Below are 12,500 nucleotides of genomic sequence, written 5' to 3' on the forward strand. Positions count from 1 at the left end.
CTACTGGTCCTGACGGCATACCGGGCCTGGATCTTAAAAGAGAATGCCGACCTCCTAGCTCTACCAGTATCTGACATCTTGATCGGTTCATTTAGAGAATCCCGCATACCGCCGTCTTGGAAGGAAGCTGATATTGTCCCTATCCCAAAGCAAAAACCCGTGTATGATGTTAATAAAAACTTGCGCCCAATATCCCTGACACCTGTCCTGTCTAAATTATTGGAAGACTATGTGGTTGAAGACTTTGTCAAGCCCGCGTTCCTTGCAAAAGAAGATCGGCGCCAATTTGGGACCGTCCCAGGAACCAATACTACTCATGCTTTGATAAGCATGGTTCATTCTTGGCTCAGCGCCACTGACGGGAATGGAGCAACAATAAGAACTGTATTATTGGACTTCTGCAAAGCCTTCGATCTCATTGATCACAAATGTCCTTCCTTGTTTGGAAAAAAAGTATATATATATGGGTATTTGGCGTTCCTCAGATTGACCTGTTTGCAAGTTGAATCAACCATCAAACTAGCACCTATGCTTCATGGAAGCAAGATCCACATCCATCAGATGTAGATGCTTTCTCTGTGAACTGTGACCTATCAGTTACATTTTCTCATCCGGTACCTGGAAATGTGCACCCTCTGAGCCCGAAACGGCAAGTTCTGACATTCAAGGTGTCAGGCGACAGTTCATTAAGGGCAACATTCCGGGCGAAATTACTAAATTGCTACTGCTACTAGCTGCTTATGTCTTTTTGAATGATTAGCGACATCAAAGCAGTATGATGTTCACACGCATAAATGGTGCGCATTTGGTCTACAAGAGAAAGCTGATCCTCTGCATCTGAGTGTGAACGGCGTGTTAAAGTTTCTCCACATTTTATATTAACCGATTGTCATACTCGACGATTAATACAGCTCGCCTAGCACTCTCAAGCTATTTAATGGGGTATGAATTGCCTGGTTGTCACTACCGCTGTTGCTAACCATTCCTTTATAGTGCGCTACCTGAAGGGTGTGTTCAACTGTTGCAAGATTACTCCTCGATATGGTAACATGGGATCTTATTCCTGTCCTAGAGTATGTGGAAATGTTGTATCCTCGATCTGGTCAAGCTCTCTCTCGAAGAACTGCTTGCTTTAAATTCGAAATGACAGTGTCAAACACTGTCATTTCTGAGGACTGATGCTATGGATAAAACTCCTGATTCGCTGTTTTCACAAATCCCGTTATGAAGTTCATTTTGGGGAGTTTTTTGCATTAACACAGTGGATATCCAGGTCAGTGCACGTGACGCATGATACGGTCCCAAGAGTAAATGACTTGCATTGTTTTTGTACGGGGGAGCCCCCAAAAACGTGTTGCATTGTCGGAATGGGAACGTAGTGAATTATTATGTATGTTCTGCATCCAGGATCATGTCAAGCAGGACAGACCTGGGTAAAATCCTCATGTCACTTTTTGTTAGGAAGAACCCTAAAGTACCGCAAAGAACCAATTACTCTACTCTTGAAAGATCCTATTCTTCGAGATCCTATTTGATCTGGGCCTGATAGACACTGTTCCTCCTTGGTATTCACCCATCAAACCGCAGCCTGTCTATGAAACAGCCGAGGTACAGGCGTACTGGGCTGGAATGTTCCGGTCTATGGGGAGTTTCAAGAACTGAAGGCGAATAGAGTATACGCCAGGATTGTCAACAACCAACACAAGCAAGTCATAGCGCTGGAGATGAGCTGCCCCTGGGTGAGCAACCGTGACAAAAAGACGTCAAAGAAGACCATGAAGTACGCGCCACTCAGATGGGAGATGAAGCAGAGGCACCCAGGATATGATATCGGCCAGTACAATATCATCATAGACGTTTTGGGGGGATGGTCCAAGAACTTAGATGCTATTCTACAGAAGCTGGTGGGCAACAGAGCTAAAGATGTGGCCAAAAAGATGCAAAAGGCGTGCCTCTCAAGAACTCTAAATATCATCATTATTATTATTAAGTCTCAGTTGCCAATTGGTCCTTTTTACTTCAGAAATACTTTTTTTTAAGTTTTACTAGGTCTCTTCTTTGTATTTAGTTCAGCTTTTATTCACTTTATAGCCCACGGGTTACGCTGCTGGCAGCGCCTCGTGATGCTACTTAACTGTATATAGCATACAGACATTCAAACTGCTATAATAATAATAATAATAATAATAATAATAATAATAATAATAATAATAATAATAATAATAATAATATTAATAATAATAACAATCCCTTTATTAACATATTCCAAGCAAATCGCTATTTACAAGAAGTTAAAAAAAGAACTATTAAAACCTATTTACAATTCATTTCCATTAAAAAAGAGACTATTATGAAGCACAACAGAGCTGTTTTAATAATAATAATAATAATAATAATAATAATATAATGATAATAATAATAATGATCTAAAACATATGTACATAAAAATCTTCGGTAAGAAAAAGAGTATCAATCAAGCGAAGGCATAAAACATTCGTTAAGAAATTATCATGTCAGTCCAGCAAGTCCTTTCTCTATCTCTAAGTCATTAATAATAATAATAATAATAATAACAATAATAATAATAATAATAATAATAATAACCAACAAACAGGTCTCCTCACCATTGTTAAAACCTTTAGCGATGACACCCGGATGGAGTTTAGCCTAGAGAAATTTGTAAAAGCAACCTTCCAAAGAAGTCGTCTCAAAAACACCTGAGATCTAGATCTAGACACCACCACCACCACCATTAAAGAACTTGAACAAGAGGGAACATATAAGTAAATGAGGGAGATGGCATTCACCATGCGGCCATGAAAGAGAAGATTCGAAAAGAATATTACAGAAGAACCAGAATCATATTAAAGAGTGAACTTAATGCAATCAATCACATTGAAGCTATAAACATCTTAGCTATAGCAGTGCTCACATACAGCTTTAATATGATTAACTGGAAACTGTCTGAGATCAAGAAATTAGACACTAAAACCAGAAAGCTTCTCACCATGGCAAAAAAGCCAAAAGCTGATATTGACCGACTGCATCTCCCAAGATCAGACGGTGGACGAGGTCTTGTGCAACTAGAACTGACCTATAAGACTACAACTATTGGCTTAGATGCCTACTTGACATCAAGCAATCATCGACTCCTTCACTTAGTCCAACGACATGACAAAAAGAAAAAGCTCTATTCTATCCAAAGAGAAGCTGAATAATACAAAAAAGAATTAGACCTTCAAGAGACATCCCCTACATGTGATGAAAGAGCAGTTCTGCAAGCAAAGAAAATCAAAGCAACTGCAAAACGCGAAGGCCAGGAACAACTGCAGAAAAGATGGGAAGAAAAAGCAATGCATGGTAGTTACCCCTTTACGGATTAGAGAAGCCGATGTTGACATGAAGTTGACAAACCGATGGCTCAAATCGAGCGGGCTTAAATCAGAAACAGTGGGACTGATTGCAGCGGCACAAGACCAAGCTCTCCTTACTAAAACATACCAGCATCACATTATCAAAGATGGCACTGATCCTCATTGCCGCCTTTATAATAGATTCCAGGAAACCATAGACCACTTTATATCAGGTTGCTCAGAACTCGCAAAGACAGACTATATCCGTCGGCAGAATAAGGTCGCAACCCTCTTCCACTGGAATATCTGCAGGCAATACAATGTGGACACCGTAGACAAGTGGTATGAACACGATCCTAAAACAGTAGTAGAAAAATACGACATCACTATTCTCTATGATATGACGATCCAGACAGATACTTAAAATTGTTAAAGGCTTCAGTGATGATATAAGAATGGAATTTGGGCTTGACATGTGCGCCAAGGCTACATTGAAACGAAGCAAACTGGCGAAAGCCGAGGACATCGAACTCGATGTTGGCACCACCATACAAGACCTTGAGCAGGAAGGTACCTACAAATACCTTGGTGTGAATGAAGGAGATGGGATCCAACATGTAGAGATGAAAATTCGCCTGGTGCTAAAATCCGAACTTAATGCTGCCGACAGAATCGACTTAATCAACACTCTTGCTGTCCCAGTCGTTACTTATAGTTTCAACATCATAAACTGGAAAATGGAAGAACCTATGAAGCTAGACAGAAAAACAAGGAAATTCTTGACAATGACAAAAATGCACCACCCAAAAGCTGATGTGGACAGGGTATACATCCCTAGAAAGGCAGGTGGAAGGGGTCTTGTACAACTGGAAATTACCTACAAAACAACCACAATTGGCCTAAACACATATCTCAACAACAAACATGATTACCTCCTCAAAATTTCAAGGGATCATGACCGTGGCAAGAAAACAATGTCCATACACCATCAAGCCGCAAAATACGGGTGTGAACTCAGCTTACCAGAAGCTGAAGTAGTAGAGAATGAGCCAGCCGCGAGCTATGCCCGAAGGGTCAAGCTAAAACCCAAATACCAAGCTTTAGAACAACTCAAGAGCAAATGGGAAGAAAAGCCTTTACAAAACCCACAATTACTGAGTACACCTGGCCTCAAATCAAAAACAGAAGGTTTCATTATTGCTGCACAAGATCAATGCATCAAGACCAACTACTACCGAGACTATGCAGATCCTAAAAGATGGCACCGACCCAATGTGCAGAATCTGTGGGCAATTTCAAGAAACAGCTGGCCACCTTGTCTCTGGATGCACTGAACTTGCCAAGACAGAGTACATACAAACACACAATAAAGCTGCAGCATATCTCTACTGGACAATCTGCAAACACTATAACATCAAAGTACAAGATAAACACTACGAACATGAACCAGCTACTGTGACAGAAAACCAAACAGCGACTATACTCTGGGACATGCCAATCCAAAGTGACAAAGTGACAATGTATTGACAGGAACGGATGATGAAGATTCTGCTGTTAAGTACTACATCAGTTCTCGGCAGATCATGAAGGATGCAGACATGAATTTTCGTCAGTGGTTCACTAATTCCCTAGCACTAACCTCAGTTATCAACCAGGCTCCAGTTGTTCAAACCACGGATAGCGCTATCCAAGGGATAAATCATTATCCCAGTGGATAAGAAATAGCGAAACCGATTACGCTATTCAATGGATAGTGATTTATTCGGTTGGTAGCGCTATCCATTTTTTGAAAAACTGAGGCCAGATGGGAACGGCCAGGACTACTAGGGCTGATTTGGAACCCACGGGAAGACACGTTGCAGTTTCAACAGAAACCCATCGTCATTGCTCCAGAGGTGCCATTTACCAAGCGACAAGTACTCAGTTTTGCCTCGTCAACATTCGATCCACTTGGTCTCATCTCTCCTGTTCTTGTCCCAGCTAAAGCATTTATCTCATCTTTGTGGGACAGATGATTTGACTGGGATGAAGGTCTCCAAAAAAAGCTACAATATGAGTACCACAAAATTTCCAGTGAACTTGATGCAGCATCAAAGTTCTTTACCACTCGTTATTTGGTTCTTGAAAAAACACTGCTAGTTGAAATGAACGTATTTTGTGATGCATGGAGCAATACCACTGCTGGTTGCTGTGTATTTTTCGTTGAAAAGAACCGGGTCAGGTTCATTGAATCCTAGGTTAAAATCGCTTTATCTACACATGCACGAACTGCTCCATAGTGGGAATTGATCGCCATGGTCCTAGGAGCTCGCCTCGGTGCTACCATCTAAGACATCTTCAGCAAGGACTTTTCGTCCATCCCGTCCCATTATTGGACAGATTCTACAGTGTGTCTTCATTAGCTGTTTAGTGACAAGCCACTAACTGTCTTCACCCGAAACTGAAAGACAGAGATCTTAACACTCACTGACCTTCTAAGTTGGGCCCATGTCCGTTCAGATGAGAAACCAGCAAACGTACAGTCCAGGGGGTGTACGGCCGCAGATCTTCAGAATTCTCCACTGTGGAAGAGATGTCCTCCATGGTTGACAGACCAGTCCCTGTGGCCTAAATGGAATTTGAAAAGCCTCGAGAAGGATAGCTCTCTTCCAGTTTCAGCTCTAGATGGTTACTGAGAAGACGTGGAACAACTTGACAAAGGCAATCTGCAATCTCTTGTTGATGCCTCGCGCTTCAAGTCCTATGAGTGGCTGCTTCGCATAATGTCCCATGTCTTAAGGTTTATTTCCAAGGTCAGGCATAAACATGACAGGACACCCTTATTGCTGAAGCCACCAACGTGGACGTCTCCATTCCAACAACAATCAGAGCTATGCAACGCTGAAATCACGTTTCTTCGTGCTCACCAAATTCAGCATTTCCCCGAACAAAGAAAGTACCTTGTGGCACAGAGCAAACATGGCCCACTCAGAAGTCTAAATCTCGTCTCCAGCTGATTCGACAGCTTAATCTGAAGCTCAATTCAAGTGGCCTTTAAGTCCCCCCTGGCAGACTCGAATATGCTATGTTCGACAATGATGCAAGAGAACGAATCCTCATCAGCAAGAAGTCGCAGTTCAAATCTCTGCTCGTTGGCAAACGATTTTGGTTGCCATCGGCTCGAGGGGAACGGCTCGAGGGGAAGTGACCATGATATTTTATTACGAAAATGTGTCAGATGCCGCTATCATGTTGGTTTGCCATTTTCCTGAGTTTCGACCAAACAAGATAAAGCCGTTTGCTATACAGTGGGGATCGATTTCACTGGTCATCTGATTGTGAAGAATGGCAGCAAGACACAGAAATGTTACATTTGCCTCTTCACGTGTACCACTTGCAATGCCAACTTGGAAATTGTGACTGACACGTCTACTGATCAGTTCCTTCAGGCATTCAGACGCTATTGTGCTGTTTATGGAACTCCGTCATCGGTACTGTGTGACAATGCCAAGACATTTGTGAAAGGTGAGGAGGAAATTCAGATGTTGTTTGAAGTCATAAAAGTTTAGGAAATCCAACATTATTTCACTCAGAAAATAATTCAGACGAGGCAGATTCCTGCTAAGTCACTACATGGGGGTGGTATGCATGAACGCCTCATTGGAGTTGTAAAGATGTCCATCAAGAAGGTTCTGCATCTTGCGTTGATTAGTCTTTCTGAGATGCAAACTCTAATCAAGGAGGTTCAAGCAGTTATCAATGACCGTCCAATTACTTTCGTTTCCAATGATGTGGATGACCCCGAACCACCGACACCTTGAAAGTTGCTGTATGGTTATGACATTTTCGCATTGCCACACTTGATCCTGAGGAGCTGGATGATGAAGACTTCAATGATCGAGCTCAACTCAGCAAAGTTTTGAAACGTCGCTCGCTGCTCTTTCAGCATTTTGTGCAACGATTCAAGAGTGAGTACCTTGCTTCGCTGCGGGAGCGTCATGCCTATCAGTTCAAGAAAAGAGAGTCTCAAGACCAGGTTGTCAAAGTTGGAGATGTTGTACTTATCCATCACGACAATATTCCCAGAAGTTCTTGGAAGTTAGCCGTCGTCAAAAGGCTGCTTTCTGGTCGCGATGGCAGAGTCAGAGCAGCAAATATTCAGACGAGTCCCGGGTCGCTAATCGCTCAATACACCTCCTAAATCCTTTGGAAGTGTCACTGGCAGATCCACAGGAACATTTTGGAAATACTGAACAGCAGATTCCACAAGTTAAAACTCTTAGACAAAGAAAACGAATTGCTGCTTGCCACGCCCCCAGTATGTGGAATCCGCTTTCTAAACTTGTCAGCGTGCGTTATTACTGAGTATGCACACTAAGAAGGGGATGAAGGAAAAAAACAATGAACAACGTTTTGAAACTGTTTTACCTGTCATTTTCGTGTTTATTTCGTTGCGTTCAAGTTTTTTATTTAATGTTTTCGAACTTGTGATTGACAATAAAACTGTTTTCACAAATTGCACTGTTGTGATGAAAAACATAAATTCCGCTTTGTGTTTCGCTCAACTTGAATTTCCCGGGAGAAAGAAAAATTTGGAAAGGGGCCGTTTCCATAGTAATGGTCCGCACTGAAAAATCCCGACCGAAAACCAGCTAATCAGAGTGCTCCACTAAAGTAACAAGTCAGGCCAAAGAGCGCTCTGGAAAGATTAAATATTTTCATGGGAAGGGGCTGTTATTTTAGTAACAATCAATTAAATGAGAAGAGTGACACGGAAGTGACACGGGTTGTGAAACAACCAAGACGCGACATCGCTAAGGCTCTTCTTACCATGTACTTACATCCATCCTTCTTCGACGGACATAAATGTCATAATAAGCAATGTTACCATACCAAAGTACTCAAGGCTGGTGTGTGCGATGACTTATTATGTATGTGCGTGTGTTTGCATATAACAAATGACAAATATAATTTAAAATAGTTTATTGTTATGCCTCCGAGCTAGATAAGCTTTTTAGTTCTTTTCCATGCAGATTAATATCTTACATAAGTAACGTTGTCTTTTTCCTCTCTCGGTTGTCATTGCGTGGTATAAGTAAAAGATGTCTATTGTTGTTATTGTTGTTGTTGTTATGTATTCAATTGTTTTCACGGTTCTGACCAGGAAAGGTCGAGTTATAAGCAGGGCGGACTTAGTATCGCTATTTAAATTCACGACAGATTAAAAACGGGTTGAGATATCAGGCCAGTGTACGTGTACAGATCAGCGAACGCCAGGAAACTAAGAAAACCATTCAACTGTGTTGTCGCAAATGATTTCTTCCATATAGCTGCTGAGATCATCGCATTTCCTACAACAGTGGCTGGTTACAAAGCAGCGATAAAAATTAGACTTGCAACTGAAAGTTTGTGAAGGAAAAGATCCTTACATAGTGAATTTCCAGATTGGAATGGTTGAAAATATTACAAAGCGGAAAACAAATTGAATTATTCACCATGACCGTGGACAATGAGCTTTGTGGCTCGGAGTCTTGCAACTCAATCGTACCAAAGTGTGCGTTCATTGAAGCCTTTGTTCAAAATTTAACATTTATAGCAAGTGAATGGCGGCCTTTTTCTTTATTTGTTTTTTTACTTGAATTTTTTCTTTGTCGGAGAAAAACAAATTAATTCGCCCATTGCGAACTTTATTGTTACTTTTCAATTTAGCGAGTGCTTTATTTACGCTAATGGCAAAAAGACATTTCCTTTCTCCTCCCAGGCTTTGTTTGAAGTGATGTATGCCTTGTAAAAATGATACCTTTACAAGGTCCCTAAACTGTCACATTATTGGGTTCATCTTGTTTAGCAATTATGGTGATTCGTATGGCACCATAATATTACTGTTACGTGAAAAAGTGTGAAAAAGTCAATCCTTCTAACTATTTCCTTGAAATTAACGAAGCTGCTCTTAGCCACCTCAATTTATCAACGCATCACCCTGCGTAGAAAATCCAATCAGCATATTAGAGTGGCATTTTTTACGTCTTGTAGGATAAGGAGTCATAGGATAAAAAATAATTAAAGTTAGTTGAGATTATTTTATTTTATTCATTTTTTTGAAGGCTTCAAATTGTACCTCCCTTAGGGGGGCGTGCAATATTTCACGTCTTGAAAAACTATACCCATGCTTATTCAATTCACCCCATCCAAATTGAATTTGAACTCGCGACAAAGTTACTATCCAAACCAATCGTAAGGCCGCAGCTTGCAACACAACACCGAAGAACGAAGTTCTTAAAAACTTCTGAAAATCACGATTTGAATATGTCTATTTCAAATTCTCCACACAACTGAAATTCAATATTATTGTTATTGCAGGTGCAGGTGCGTTCGCATCTCAAAGATTTAAGTCACGGCATAAGATCCACACGACCGTTCAGCCCGTTTTTGTCAGCCAGAAGATTGAACAAGATCTCAAACTGCGAGAAGCTAAGCCGCCGATTGTGAACCAACAGTGCCTTGTTTACAAGTTTGAATGTGACCTGTTCGATGCAGGTTATGTTGGTTTCACACGCCGCCATCTACATCAACGTGTTGAAGAACACAAAAACTCTTCTTCATAAATTGGCAAGCACTTTCGCGACAAACATTCTTTGGCTCCAAAAGATCTTTCATAGAATTTTAGTGTTTTAATGAAGTGTACGAACAAATTTGACTGCCTCGTCTTTGAAATGATTTTTATTCAAAAGTTAAGACCTACTCTTAATGTGCAATCGGACTCAATTCGTGCTAAGGTTTTTAATTAGTTTTTACTAGCTTTCTCTTTGTATGTTTTTATTGTCCTTTTACACCTGCAAATATTTCTATTCTTCTTATGTGCATATATATATATTCACTGTTTCAATTTTACCATTCACTTGATGATGACCGAAGTACGGTCGCAACGTTTTTTTTTACCGTTTATTTTTATCGTCAAAAGACTTGAAAAGGGTCACAGATATATTTTTGTGGTAACAGTAAAATTGAATCGGCCAACAAAAACGTAAAAATTATATTGCAAGAAACTAAACTAAGAGATTTAGGAATAGCGTCAGTGTTTCAGGGACAAATTTGATGCCATTCGCAAGAACGTTGTTTTGATCAAGGTTTATTGAAGCAGCTTTTATCCCTTACTAATATTTCACCTGATCTGAATTTGGTATGGTTGAGGTCATGGTGAATAATTCAACTTGTCTGTGGCTCTGCAATGTTAATTCCAGCCAAAACAGTGTAGAAATTGGCAAGAGACAGGATCTTCCTCTTTACAGCCTCTCATTGGCAAGTCTCATCATCATTGCTGCTTTGTCTCCTGTCGCTGTGGTAGGAAATGCCTTAGTCCTTGCAGCGATCAGGAAGAAAACGTTTTCCATCACACAGTTCCATAGTCTTCTAAGTTGTCTGGCGATCACGGATATTTGCACAGGCCTCATAACTCAACCTGTTCTCGTTGCCGAGCATTTAATGAGTTATACGAAGTCAAGTGTGCGCAATGCCCATGAGGTTGGAAATATCAGCCTTGTGTACTTTGGTATGGTTACATTGCTCTTTATGACGTTAATGTCGCTCGAACGATGGAAGTTTATGACCAGGAGATGGTTAGCAACGTCACGTCGGGGTTTCTTCATGATCCGTATCATTTTCTTTCTCATTCCCATTCCGATTATTGGGCTGCGCGCAGCGTCAATTCTCACCATCGAACAGTTAAACATTGCTGCAAGTCTATTTGCGCTGACTTGTCTCGTTATCATGAGCGTAAGCTATTTTAAAATAGCTGAAATTATTCGTAAGCATCGGCGACAAGTTCAGGGGGACCATTTTGCTCAGAGCTTTGGCCAGCCAGCGATTAACATTGCAAAATTCAGGAAGTCACTTGCCTCTGTTTTTTATATCCTTGCTTTGTGGTTGTTTTGTTACCTTCCAATTAATATTATGAGTGTGGTGCGTTTCATCGTTGGTAGAACTGAAGAAGTGGAGGCGATGACAGATCTGTGTCTCTTGTTTTTATTTCTATGCTCATCACTCAATCCCGGCCTTTACCTGTGGAGAATGACAGAGCTTCGCACAGGCGTTAAAGCACTGTTCTGCTGAAGCAGCTGAGTCAGACTAGTCAGTAAAATTACAACGCGTCGATTCGAACTATGACTCAGAGTGTAAAAGAAATGGACTATGGATTTGAGGCCACGTCAACGAGAACGCCACCTGACAATAGTATTTAATGAGCAAAACAATCGCTTTGCAAGTGTTCAGTTCTGCAAAGCTACAACGTAAAATGACCAAATCTCAAGCTCTGAGGACAACGTGAGCACACAGCGACGAATTGTATTATATTTTCGCCTGGTTTCACCACCGTTCCTCTCACTTCAGTTCCTGAATAGTCCGGGTAGTTTATAGAAGGTCGACGAACTGGACTAATGACGAAAAACTTTGGAAAATGCAAACTTGTAATTTTGAACGACGTTTTCGTTGACGTCGCCGTTGTAGATCTTAAGGTACCTATTGAGTTCCTTGAACGATCCATGATTCAGCATTAAGCACGAGCAACCCCTCGTGTGGCTTCTTGGTTGCCGACCCATCAGAAGCGTTGTGGTCATCAGGCCCAATCTGATTGGCCTCTAAATTTAGTATTACAATCAACTGATGGGCTAAGGCCAGAGAGAGATCGACACTTCCGGGTTATAGGCTACTGAAAGCGTCCATTTTATTCACTGTCCTCTAAATTTTATCCTGTTGTGGCGGTGTGAGTTCAACTATTTCAAGAATTATACCAGGTGAGAAACACCAGCGGTAAATTAGCTTTCCATGCCACGTCATTCACGGTATTCCTCTTGTTACATATTGTACTCCATTTTGTGCTGGTCATTGGGAAGGCTGTTGAAGGTCCGGATAATTCAGCACGCAAGATAAATTGGACATACGTGAGAAGCGACGTGCTTGTCGCAAATAAAAGTTTCCTCTAAACGAGGGACGAGAAACACGAATCTTCACGTTGCTCATGTAAAGCATGCTTCTATCATGTATGACAAATTCTTCTTTTTTTTTCGTCGCTTGGCTACCGCACAGAAAGTAGAACAAATTAACCGTCGAAGTCAGATTGAGATCGACTGAAACTCAGCCCAAATACGACCTCGGCATCGAGGGTTGAGCCTG

General features: G+C 41.1%; 2 protein-coding genes across 6 annotated transcripts in view; both read left to right on the forward strand.

Moving 5' to 3' along the window:
• The window catches only part of LOC137980365 (adenosine receptor A3-like), a 21,733-nt gene extending 9,296 nt beyond the window's left edge, over window positions 1-12,437 (forward strand). For all 3 annotated transcript variants that reach the window (XM_068827784.1, XM_068827783.1, XM_068827785.1), the window contains one exon: window positions 9,693-12,437. In XM_068827784.1, the coding sequence (XP_068683885.1) occupies window positions 10,515-11,441 (927 nt within the window). In that variant the 5' untranslated portion in view covers window positions 9,693-10,514 and the 3' untranslated portion in view covers window positions 11,442-12,437. The remainder of the gene's footprint in view (window positions 1-9,692) is intronic.
• LOC137980363 (potassium voltage-gated channel protein Shaw-like) overlaps window positions 1-12,500 on the forward strand; it is a 78,453-nt gene that overhangs the window by 39,596 nt on the left and 26,357 nt on the right. The window lies entirely within an intron of this gene.

Source organism: Montipora foliosa, chromosome 12 (assembly GCF_036669935.1).
Source record: "Montipora foliosa isolate CH-2021 chromosome 12, ASM3666993v2, whole genome shotgun sequence".
NCBI classification, from domain to species: Eukaryota; Metazoa; Cnidaria; class Anthozoa; order Scleractinia; family Acroporidae; genus Montipora; species Montipora foliosa.